The 12621-nt window shown below is 51.6% G+C and overlaps 1 protein-coding gene across 1 annotated transcript in view; it reads right to left on the bottom strand.

Annotated features, from left to right (window-relative positions):
• LOC108287505 (serine/arginine-rich splicing factor SR45) overlaps positions 1-11516 on the bottom strand; it is a 1472561-nt gene extending 1461045 nt beyond the window's left edge. The window contains exons 1-3 of the mRNA XM_017505949.2: positions 11446-11516; positions 8172-8285; positions 7731-8117 (exon numbers count right to left, since the gene is read on the bottom strand). Coding sequence (XP_017361438.1) covers positions 7731-8117; positions 8172-8285; positions 11446-11516 — 572 coding nt within the window. The remainder of the gene's footprint in view (positions 1-7730; positions 8118-8171; positions 8286-11445) is intronic.
• Between the last annotated feature and the right edge of the window lie 1105 nt (positions 11517-12621).

The following is a 12621-nucleotide window of genomic DNA, read 5'->3' as shown; positions in this document are numbered from 1 at the left end:
AGCTTCCAGCAACGACGTGGTGTACCTCACAATGGAATACTATTCAGTCTTCAAAAAGAAGGAAATCCTGCCATTTTTGACAACATGGATGAGCCTGGAGGATATTATGTTAAGTGAAATAAGCCAGGCACAGAAAGACAAATACCACATGATCTCACTTACATATGGAATCTAAAAGAGCTGAACACAGCCTGGCATGGTGGTTCATGCCTGTAATCCCAGCACTTTGGGAGACTTAAGACATACAGATTGCTTGAGCCCAGGAGTTCGAGACCAGCCTGGGCAACATACCAAGACCCCATCTATATAAAAAGTACAAAAATCAGTTGAGCATGGCGATGCATGCCTGTAGTCCCAGGTACACGGGAGGCCAAGATGGGAGGATCATCTTGTTGAACTTGGGAGGCCAAGGCTGCAGTGGCCCAAGATCACACCTCTGCATTACAGCCTGGGCAACAGAATAAGACCGTCTCTAAATAAATAAATAAAAAGTTGAATTCACAGACGCAGAGTAGAATGATGGCTGCCAGGGTGGGCAAGTGGCCAGATGCCGGTCAAAGGACACAGTGTCATTTTTAGAGAGGAGGAGTCAGTTCAATAGATCCATGGGCCAACATGGTACCTATAGCTAATGAAAATGTATCATATACTCGGAAATCACTAAGACAGTAGATTTTTTCAAGTGTTCTCACCACAAAAAAAAAAAAAAAAATAAGTCTGGGAGGTGATACCGTATATGTTATTTAGCTTGATTTAGTCACTTTGTAACGTATACATATTTCAGTCACATCATGTGGTCCACCCCCCTGTACATAATTTTTGGTCAAGCCAGTAAATTCAAAAACTCCAAAAAACAATACATTCTCTTCACAAAAACTATTAAAAATAAAATTCAGAATTTTTTTTTTTGAGATGGAGTCTCACTCTTCTGCCGAGGCTGCAGTGCAGTGGTGCGATCTTGGCTCACTGCAATCTCTGCCTCCCGGGTTCAAATGATGCTCCTGCCTCAGCCTCCCAAGTAGCTGGGATTACAGGCGTGCGCCACTACACCCGGCTAATTTTTGTATTTTTAGTAAAGACGGCGTTTCACCATGCTGACCAGGCTGGTCTCAAACTTCTGACCTTAGGTGATCCACCAGCCTCAGCCTCCCAAAGTGCTGGGATTACAGGCATGAGCCATTGCACCTGGCCAGAATATAAAATATTGTTTAATTCATAGATAGATGATTTGTGTAAGTGGTAAATGCTTTAATATGTATTGGACAAAATATTCTCCTCACCTATCCACAATTAAATGCTTAATTGATATTCAACTGGATTTTGATAAAGTTTTCAAATCATGATTGATTTTTCCAATGTACAGTAAAATATATTTGAAACTATTTCATAAAAATTAATATTTTTAAATGGCCAGGCACAGTGGCTCATGCCTATAATCCCAGCACTTTAGGAGGCCAAGGTGGGCAGATCACTTGAGGTCCGAAGTTTGAGAACAGCTTGGCCAACATGGCGAAACCTCATCTCTACTAAAACTACAAAAGTTAGTTGGACGTGGTGGCATGAGCCTGCAATCCAAGTTACTCGGGAGGCTGGGGCAGGACAATGGATTGAACCTGGGAATTGGGTTCCCCAGACTCAGAGCAAAACCCCCATCTTGTCTGTCTCCACTCTCATCCCAGGCAATCGCAGTCATGATGCCTCCCAAGCCCGAATCTCCAGCCAAAACCCGCCCTCCTAGCCCCAGACCCATCTGTCCTGGCACACATCGTCCCTGGGTCCCAGAGCAACCCCAGCCAATGAGTCCACCATCAACTTCCTCTTCTTGCCTGACGTTGTCAGCCCTGAGGTGAAACTTGACCCTTCACCTCCAGTACCTGACAGATCCGTAAGTCCTTTGGAATGTAACTCACAAACATTCCCCAAATCAGGCACCAGACTCCACACATCTCCAACACTGCCATGTGCGTCACCAGCATCCCTGGCAGGGACCCCACCCCAGCCTCCAGCTCATCCTCTTCCAGTCCCTTGAGTTCTGTGTCACATTCCAGAGGCCACTAAAAGAATCATGATCACCTTAATGAAATTGAAAGAACTGGCTGGGTGCGGTGGTTCACACCTGTAATCCCAGCACTTTGGGAGGCTGAGGCGGGTGGCTCACGAGGTCAAGAGATCAAGACCATCCTGGCCAACATGGTGAAATACCGTCTCTACTAAAAATACAAAAATTAGCTGGGTGTGGTGTTGCACACCTGTAGTCCCAGCTACTCGGGAGGCTGAGGCAGGAGAATCGCATCGCTTGAACCCTAGAAGTGGAGGTTGCAGTGAGCTGAGATTGCGCCACCGCACTCCAGCCTAGTATCAGAGTGAGACTCCATCTCAAAAAAAGAACTGAGAAGACATTTGCCTATGGTACAAAGTCGTTCCAACTGAGAAACACAAATCAAGATCCAGCCTGCTGGTCCTGCGGTTAAATTTTTCTGAAATAATTAAAGCCCATAGCCATACACCGCCCACTCCACAAGTCCTCCCAGCACAGAGACTTGCTTCTCTGGAGAAGCTTGAAAGGTCCAGTGCGTACCCACCCCTCTCTGTCATAGCCAACAGGAATGTGCTCTGTGTCTTCTTCCTTCTCGGACCCTCCACCAACCCGCACAGCACTTTTAGCCAGTGGAGGATGCAAGAACGTCCCACCATTTCCCACTTATGCACTGCATTCCTCAGGAGCCTGCCTCCTTAATTACAAGAGCGCCACGGCAGACACGCCGTGTTCCAGCGGGTGGCCGTGTCCTCGTGTCGGCTTGAAAGATCGTTGCCAGGGATATATCTGTATCTCGGCAGAGAGCTTCAGCCTGTGTAGTCCAGCTGTGCTCAAATGGAAATCCGAAAACCCAGATGTTGGTCCAAACACCCTGTCTTGGGGAGCTGGCTCTGCAAGTCCCCAACAAGGGAGAGAACTGGGAGGGCCACATGCCCTGCCTGTCCACATCTCTGCCTCGTAGGATCCTGGCCTCTGAGAACCAGGGGACATGGTAAGGAATTGGCAAGTCTTGTGCAGAAAAGCAAGATGACACCCAAATCCACTCTGCTGTCTAGGTGGAGGATACTCTGCTCTGTACCACACCACCACGCCGGTACATGAGGGGATGGACGACGGCGGATGGAGAGCCCAACTGTAAAACGATATTGCCCAAGTATTTCGTGCTTTGTCTGTGTTTCAGTGCTATGCCCACCCCAGCGCGGTGGCTCACACCTGTAATCCAGCACTTTGGGAGGCCAAGGCAGGTGGATTACCCCTGGTCAGGAGTTTGAGAAGAATTTAGATAAGAGACAGAAGGGAAAGGGATCCTAGAGAAAAAGAGTTGTGGTTCTTAGGTCTACCATCCAGCAGGAAGGAAATGTACAAACACATGAGTGACACTAAAATCAGTCTTCAAAAAGGCAAAAGGATGTAATTATGCTTTTAGACAAAATCTTGCTCTGGTGCCCAGCCTAGAGCCCGGAGGCATGATCATGGCTCACTGCAGCCCTGACCTCCCCATCTCAGGCAACCCTTCCACCTCAGTCTCCCAAGTAGCTGGGACTATAGGTGTGTGCCACTGCACCCTGCTAATTTTTTAAATTTAATTTTTTCTAGAAAGTGGGACTCTCTATAAAAAGACGGAGGCCGAGGCAGGCAGATCACTCCTGGTCAGGAGTTTGAGACCAGCCTGGCCAATGTGGTGAAACGCCATCTCGACTACAAACACGAAAATTAGCCGGGCGTGGTGGCATGCACCTGTCACCCCAGCTACTCAGAAGGCTGAGGCAGGAGAATCACTTGAACCCAGGAAGCGAAGGTTGCAATGAGCAGAGATAGCACCACTGTACTCCAGCCTGGGCGACAGAGTGAGACTCCAACTTAAATAAATAAATAAATAAATAAATAAATAAATAAATAAATAAATGCTAGGCCTAGACTCCAACTTTAAATAAATAAATAAATAAATAAATAAATAAATGAATGCTAGGCCTACCATTTTCCATATATTGTGCCATGAGGAAATCCCACATACCCTTCCTATGAGATTGTTTCTCATTCTCTCCATTTTATAGATGAGAACACTGAGGTCCCTGGAGCAGGATTAACTTCCCAAGGCCACATTGCTCGTTAAGGGTGCAGCAGGGACCCAGGCTGGACACTCTCACCCTCAAACATTTTCACAAGTGTAGACCAATGCCTCTCAACGGGGGTGGTTTTGCTCACACACCACTGCCTTACCCCAAGACATATGAAACCGCCTGGAGACATTTGGAGCAGCTACGGCTGAGAGGGGGGATGGTATCTAGAGGATGGAGACTAGAGCCGCTGCTAAACACCCTGCAACACGCAGGACAGCCCGCCGCCACCACCAAGCATCTGACCCCAAGCACTATGACTGTGCCAAAGCTGAGAAGCCCAGGTTTCCCCCCAGCAAGAAGAGAAAACACCTGCACCGTGGATTCACCTCTACGGGAGCCCAGGCTGACAATAACCTTCCTGACCTGCTTCCAGCCCTGGACTGGATGCTTTCACCTGGCGAGTCCATCAGGGACTTCAGGGACTCCGACGAGTTATTACCCTTGAATGTTCGGTTCTGCCTGACAACCCAGAAACCTCTGCCGAGCTGCCTGGTCTTGGGGAAGGCTGAGCTAATGGTTGAGGTTGATAACCAAATACATAGAAGAGGCTTTCCTCTCCCTCCTGGAAGAGCTGTGGGTCAGACACACCCTGGCATCATTCACAAGGGGTCAGTAAAGGCTTGGGGAGGGCCAGGTTTTCTATGACTTCTCAATGGGGTGGATGTTTGTGGATATACAGGAAGCCCGTGACACTTCTGATATTGGCAGGGAATCACCCCTCATAAACAGATGCCCTGCAGCAGGACTTGACACTCAGGGGCCTCTGGGATCCCGATTTACCTGCTAAAGCATCTTCCAGCCACCACCAAAGAAGGCAACCCCTTGCCACCCAACGACAAGAACACAGCCTGGGAGCCACCCCAAGGGACACCCAGTCACATTAAAACCTCAGCCATGCAGAGCACCAGGCCTGGTGATGAGAAAGAACATTTTACCCTTAAAAGCATCTCAATGCCCATGCCGCTTCTTGCAGAGAAAACTCCAAAATAACCTGCTATTAAAGAACAAGGATGGTTTTGACATTTTTACCAAGCTAATGGTCTACGCAGACAAAATCTCATAAAAGGGCACTGTGTTCTTCTTGATCCACTCAGACATAACCTACGAGTGAAGAAACGGGCTCTCCTCCTCAAAGAAATCACTGCTGATCCTCACGCCAGCCTGACACTGCTTCCTGGGTTCTTCAAAGAGAGTATTCCCATAGAAACTAAAAAGGAAGAGCAATCTGTCTGACAGGCTGTGTGAGCAGCAATGGGCTTTGGGACAAACTGTAAGTTTGAAAATCAAGATTCCCTCTTTTCGAGGGGACACTGGACTGAGCAGATGCAGGCACCCCAAAAAGAGGGTACCACATTCAGATTCAGAAAACAAGAATGGTTCCTACTTGGTTCCTCCATCCTTCAGATCACAGGACTCCCATTTCCCCTGGTGGGCCAAAAAATTCAGTGGGGTTTCTGCCTTTTAAATATTTCATTATCAATATATAATCTTTTTAACCACCAAAATGCATTTTAACATGAAGATTCTGGCTTAAGGCCCGTGTGTGTATGTCTGTCTGTCTCTCTCTCTCTCTTCCTTGAGACATTTTGTCACCCAGGCTGGGGTGCAGTGGCACAATCACAGCTCACTGCTGCCTTGACCTCCCAGGCTCTAGAGATCCTCCCACCTCAGCCTCCCAAGTAGTTGGGACTGCAGGCACAAACCACCATACTCAGGTTGGTTTTTTTTGTTTGTTTTCTTTTTGGTAGATATGAGGCTTCACCACATTTCCCAGGCTAGTCTCAAACTCCTGGGCTCAAGCGATCCTCCCCACTTGGCCTTTCAAAGTGCTGGGATTATTGGCTTGAGCCACCACACCCGGCCAAGAACCTTGTCTCTTGTGATGCACCCCACAACTAAACATCGCTCCAAACACACACCAAGGCATGAGTTTCAGTCCTAAGTTCCATGTAACAGGCAAACACTCCATACCAGACACAATGCTGAGTGCTGTCTACAGGCGAGCTTCTCTTCCTCTCAGCAACAGCAGCGCCATGAAATGGGGCCTGTTGGCAGATCCATTTGCCACTGAAGACACTAAGGCTCAGAGAGGGTGAGTGACTTGTGCCAGGTCAGCCAGCCAAGGAGGGGCAGAATCAGGATGCAAACCCCAGCCGCCTGGCTCCAGACCCACATTCCCAAGGTTGCACTAGACTTGGTGGCTTCACTGCATTCTGGTATCCTGGTCTGTGGTAGAGTCCACATAAAACAGGGAGGGAAAGGGAGGGAAAGGGACTTCACACAATCAAGTTTCACGCGTTACACTGCCGCCATAATTGTGTTCCCAGTCGGGACATCACCCTTATCCTTTCCGTGATGGGGCCGAGAAAACCTTCCAGAGAACTGTCCTCCTCCTCCTCCCTGGATCTCAGAGAGAATTCACCTGCATTTGGTGTCCAGGTGACTCAAGCTCTGAAGGCAGTAGCGTGCACAGGGAGATGAGGGTGTCACCAGAAGAAAGGCTCCCAGGCAGCCTCCAGGAGCAACCCCAAGCCTGGGCAGGGGGGCTCTGATGCGGCCCAATGCGAGGAGAGCTGCCCGCGCTGCCTACATGTGTTCAGAAGGAAAGGAGCCCTCTCTCACACGTGGGGCTCATTAACCAGGAATCAAATTATTAAGACAAGCTCAGCTGAGCAAATGGTCAAACATTAAAAACATTTAGAAGGCGCAAAGAGGTCAACCCCATTATCCATCAAAAGCCATCGAAGTGGCGGCCCTCACTAAGGGTACTGCTATCCAGCCGGCCCTCGTCTGCCCTCCAAAGCCAAGTGCCTCCCCAGTCGAAGGCCAGCAAAGCCACACAGGAAGATTTGGGGTGGGAAGCACAAAGTGAGCCCCAGGAGGCCAGACAGGCCACGGAGCTCCATCCCACACACACAGGCCCGGTGACTCAGGGACCCACGTGTCCAGCACACGGGGAGCTCACAGGGACAGCGCCCGGGGGATGCCAGGAACTTTGCCTCTCCGTCCCTCTCTGAAGGGATGGAAAGAGGAGAGCGATTTCTGGGATGGAAGCCATCTGCCTCCTCTCAACTCTCGCTGCCCAACCAGAAAGGGAAGAAAAACAGGAAGATGCGGGGCAGGTGAGGAGCTGGGTGAGCGCCGCCAGCCCGCAGCCCAGCAGGGCAGGGCTTGGCCAAGCCTGGCGCCAGGGAGTTCCCCACCCAAGCCCCTCGACAGAGTCCCAAGCAGGTGCCCACACAAGATGCCCGGGGTGGGGGGCACATGCGAGGGCTGCCCAGCGCAACCCCTGCCCCTTCCCCTGCTGGGGGCCCCCAGCACGCGGGGCTCCCCCTCCCCTGTGTGGCCACCGCAGCGTCCAGCGGGTCTCCAGGACAGGGACGTCGTGGGAGGATAAGGAAGTCAGAGCCACGCACCCGAGCAGGGCCGCTGGCTTCCCGGAGGTCCCCCCAGCTGCCACTCCGCGCGCGGGAGTTGCCGCTCAGTTACCAACTTCCACCCGGGGCCGGCCCCGGAGCCGCCCGCCGCCCCCGCCCCGCGCCCTGGCACCCCGGGCCGCCGCACCCCATCACTCACCGCTCTGCCGTCGCCACCTGTCTGGGTGCCGGTCTCCTCCCGGCCCGGCCGCGGCGCGTCCTCCCCGTCCTCGGGCCCCGCGCCGGCCCCCTCCGGCCCCAGCCGCAGCCTCTTCTCCTCGGGAGGGACGTCGTCCTCCTCCCTCCTGGGCCGGCCGTCCCTGCCTCGGGGCTTGCCCGTGGCTTCGGCGCTGCCGGAAGGGCTGGCCATGGCTCCGGGGGCTCTGCCTGCACTTCGGGAGACGCAGGACCCGGCGCGAGCGGCCTCTCCGCGGAGCTGGGGCGTCTGAGCGCGGGCTCGGCGGGTCCGCGCGGCGCGGAGCTGGGCATCGGGGCCGGCGCGGGCTCCTCCGCGGGCCGCTCCTGGCTCTCTGGCGCCCTCTGCTGGCCGCTCGCGCGCACCGCGGACTCACCGGGCCCGGCCTGCGCCGCGCTCACCTGCCCCGGCCCGGGCGGTCGGATCGGTGATGTCCCCTCCCCGGGGCCAGGCCCACTCCGGCCAGGGCATGCACCTCCACCCCGCCCCGGCCAGGTTGCACCCCGATGGTCTCCCTGCCCAAGGAGGAGAGAAGACAAGGGACGCACCCAGGGGGTGGACATCAGCCACAGCCACCTTGTCTTTCTCTTAGCTTGCATCTTGCGTGATTTGGAGGTGGTGGGAAAACCGAGGCTGCTCAAAACTCGCCTGCAGGATGACACGCATGCATCTTTGCATTGCCTACCTACAAATATTTTTTGATCGTCAGTGTGGACCAGGCGTGGTGATGGGGGAGGGGATATAGTGGTGAACATGACAGGCATTGTCTTCGCCCAGTGAGGCCCAGCGCTGCAGATGGACATTGTCAATTGGGCAGAAGGACGCCATGGAGAAGTGCTGGGCGCATGGAAACTGAAACAGACAGGAGGCTCGATGGGTCTTGGAACCAGGAGAGGGACAGCACAGGGGCTGTTCCAAAGGAAGGGACAGCTGAGACATGTGTCAGGAAGTTGTTTCAGCCCAGTAGAGGGTGTTTGGGCAGAGGGAATAGCACGTGCAAAGGCCCAGAGGCTAGGAAAGAAGCAGAATGAGAGTCTGGGGCCAGAGCTGGTGGGCAAGGGGAGAGAGGTGTGATGAGCCGATTGGCTGGGACCCGGCCATGCAGGGACAGAGGAGATAGAGGATCCTTGCAGGCCCAGAGCTCAGGCACAGAGACAATGCAGGTGGACTAAAGGAGGAGACGTTGAGAAATATTTTGGAGGCAGGCACTGATGAGTGAGCACAGGGTGCACCCTTAGCATCAGTGTGGGGCTCCTTCCTTGGCTGTGTGATGAGCTGAGCCAGCAGATATTTTCTGGACATTGAGGTGCTATGTCCAGAGTCCAGGACAGGCTAAGTGAGCACCAGCAGCTCCTGGCTCACCTCAAAGGCAGCGGAGGCTGGGGAGGCTGGGGAGGCTGGGGAGGCAGGAGAGTCTGGGGAGGCTGGAGAGGATGGGAAGGCAGGGGAGGCTGGGGAGGCAGGAGAGGCAGGGGAGGCAGGAGAGGCTGGGGAGGCAGGAGAGGCAGGGGAGGCAGGAGAGGCTGGGGAGGCAGGAGAGGCTGGGGAGGCAGGAGGAGCAAGGAAGACCCGCGAGGCAAGGAAGACAGGAGAGGCAAGGGAGGCTGTGGAGGCTGTGCCCCTTCCATAATTCTGCCCAGGATCCTTGACCCCTGTACTCCCTGAGCTCCCCCACTCCAAGTGCTGGGACCATGTTGCACAACTGTTTCCCCGCTAAGCTCCAGAAGGCAGCCCCTACCCTGCTGTGCTTCCTATTTCATCCCTAACAGCTCTCACAGTGGGCAGCACATAGTAGGTGCTCAGGAAACACAGGTGGGTGAGCACATGGGTCTCTCAGCACTGTCCTCTCTTCTTTAGCTTTTCCATGTCACCAGCACAAATAATTCTGATAATGATACAAGATTTGAGACCTTCTTCTACAACTTTCCATATGCTAATCCATCTCTACTTCACAACAGCCCTGTGGGTGGGTGCTATTAGGATGCCCATTTTCCAGAGGAGGAGACTGAGGCATAAAGAGGGTGACATGCCCAAGGCACACTACAGGGGCCAGGGCCAAGTGGCCACAGCACTCAGTCCTGAAAGGCAAGGTGGATGCAGTTACCCTAAAGGACAGCAGAGTCAAAGCTGCAACCAGAATAGCCTGACTCGCAGGCCTATGGTGCCAACTGATCACAGTGTTTCTAGAAGTGAAATAGATAAGAAGCCTGCCACATTTTTACTTGATCTGTGTTTGCAGAAGAGTTCTAGGTCAGGTGAGCATAAGTCTATCTTGAATCATAAAAACAGACTCACAGTCCCCAATCAATTCCCACACATAAGCCAGTTCACAGACCCTCAGCCCCTTGTCTGAATGGGAGGCCAGGTCCCCTCCAGAAAGGACTCTGCTCCATTGCCAGAAACATACTGTCAATCTTTTTCCCAGCCTGCCTCCAAAGGAATATGTAGCCTTTTACCAGGATGACTGCATAGAGGAAAAGGAACTCATCAGACCTGGACATGGGCTCTCAGTTGGCACTAGAGCCGGGGGACCCAAAACAAAATGAGGGTCTACCAGTCAGAATAGGGGTTTTGGAGGTAAGGTGAATGTTGGTTCAAGTTCATGTCATGGGTGCATCCAGTGGGTCCCCAAACCCATCCTCTGGTTATATACAAAGTGGCAATGCTGAAATTCAAATTCAGGGCATCCAGCAGAGAGGCTGCGCTCTCACCCGTGAAACATTCTGATATCTCTGGAAAGAAAATCGTCATTCAGGGTTCCAGTCCCCACCCACACAGCCTGACCCAATTCCAGTGCCCAAGGTCATCGTGTCAACCCCATCTTTTGCAGCATTTAAACTAGGCAGGAAAATTAGGGACAATTAAAAGGACATGGGGGTCACCAGCTAGTCGTAGACTCTCTCTGGTATGTATCATAAATATCTCCCTTTCTGAGGTTTAATTTGGACATACTCTGTCCCAGTATGCAGCATACCTTGACAGGGTCTCGCTCTCTTGCCCAGTCTGGAGTGCAGTAGCACAATTATGGTTCATTGCAGCCTCAACCTCCCAGGCTCCATCAATCCTCCCGCCTCAGCCTCCTGAGTAACTGGGACTACAGGCGTGCACCACCACACCTGGCTAATTTTTGTATTTTTTGGAGAGATGGGGTTTCTCTATTTGTCCAGGTTGGTCTTGAACTCCTGGGCTCAAGCAATCTGCCCATCTTGGCCTCCCAAACTGCTGGGATTAGAAGTGTGAGCCATTGCGCCCAGCCTCCTCTTCCTCTTGACGGTGAATTCTGTAAGAGCCAAGACTACAGGCTCATTATCATTTTTGTTGTTTAATTAATAGACTTTATTTTTTAGAATAGTTTCAGGTTTACAGAAAAATGAGCAGAAAGTGTAGCGTTCCCATATATGCCCTCACATCCTCCTATCCTGTTTCCGCCGTTACTAACATGTGGTTGTAATGTAGCGCATTTGTTGCAAATGATGAGTCAACACTGATACATTATTGTTAACGCGAGTCCTTAGTTTAGGTTTCTCTCCTGGTGTGTTGTACATCCTTTGAATGGATGGGACCATCCACTATTGGATCTACCATTACAGTGTCACACAGAATTGTCTCACGGCCCTACAAATCCCCTGTGCTAAGCTGGTTCATTCTTGAATCTCCATTGCTTTTCTATGGTACCAAGCGCTCAGCTGGAGCATGTGGTTGTTGAATGGACGGATATTGGAACAAGTGCTGCCAAATGTTTCCATCCTGGACCAGTAAAGAAAATTGGCCCGGATGGTTTTTGTTTTTTTGTTTTGAGACGGAGATTTGCGCTTATTGCCCAGGCTGGAGTACAATGGTGCGATCTCAGCTCACCGCCACCTCCGCCTCCCAGGTTCAAGCAATTCTCCTGCCTCAGCCTCTGGAGTAGCTGGGACTGCAGGCATGCACCACCACACCCAGCTAATTTTGTATTTTTAGTGGAGATGGGATTGCTCCATGTTGGTCAGGCTGGTCTCAAACTCTCGACCTCAGGTGATCTGCCCACCGCAGCCTCCCAAAGTGCTGGGATTACAGGTGTGAGCCATGCACCCAGCCAGCCCTGATGTTTTAAATGCCCTGACATCAGAAGAAAGGGTATGAGTTTACCAAACCACTGGGATTAGCTCCCCAAAGAACCATTTCCCCAACTAGATCTGATGATCAAGACAGCAGACAGTCCAGAACAAGGGGGGTCGCTTTTATTCTGACCTGGGAAAAATGTCTGTACATTCCTTGGGAGCCCAGAAAATGTCAACATCGGGGCCAACAGACAAAAGAGGAAATGTCTAGAGAAAGAAGAAGGGGTTCTTTTTCTATCAATCTGAGAGGAGAATTCTCACCACTTCAGGAGTAGATGTCATAAATAAGTAATAAAGCAGCAAGCAGAAGTGATGGAAACTAGAAAAGACATTGTAGATATTTGTTTTGGTTTGGTTTTTTGTTTTTGTTGTTGTTTTTTAAAGTTTAAATATATATAAGTTTTTTTGTTATACTTTAAGTTCTGGGGTACGTGTGCAAATTGTGGTGGATTGTTACATAGGTATACACATGCCATAGTGATTTGCTGCATCCATCCCCCCATCATCTACATTAGGTATTTCTCCTAATGTTATCCCTCCCCAATTCCCCCACCCCCTGCTATCCCTCCCCTAGTCCGCCCCCACCCCCCAACAGACTCCAGTGTGTGATGTTCCACTCCTTGTGTCCATGTGTTCTCATTGTTCAACACTCACTTATGAGTGAGAACATGTGGTATTTCATTTTCTGTTCTTGTGTCAGTTTGCTGAGAATGATGGTTTCCAGCTTCATCCATGTCCCTGCAAAGGATAT

This window comes from Cebus imitator, unplaced genomic scaffold (assembly GCF_001604975.1).
Source record: "Cebus imitator isolate Cc_AM_T3 unplaced genomic scaffold, Cebus_imitator-1.0 Scaffold346, whole genome shotgun sequence".
Classification (NCBI taxonomy): domain Eukaryota; kingdom Metazoa; phylum Chordata; class Mammalia; order Primates; family Cebidae; genus Cebus; species Cebus imitator.
This window is presented reverse-complemented; position numbering and strand designations above follow the sequence as displayed.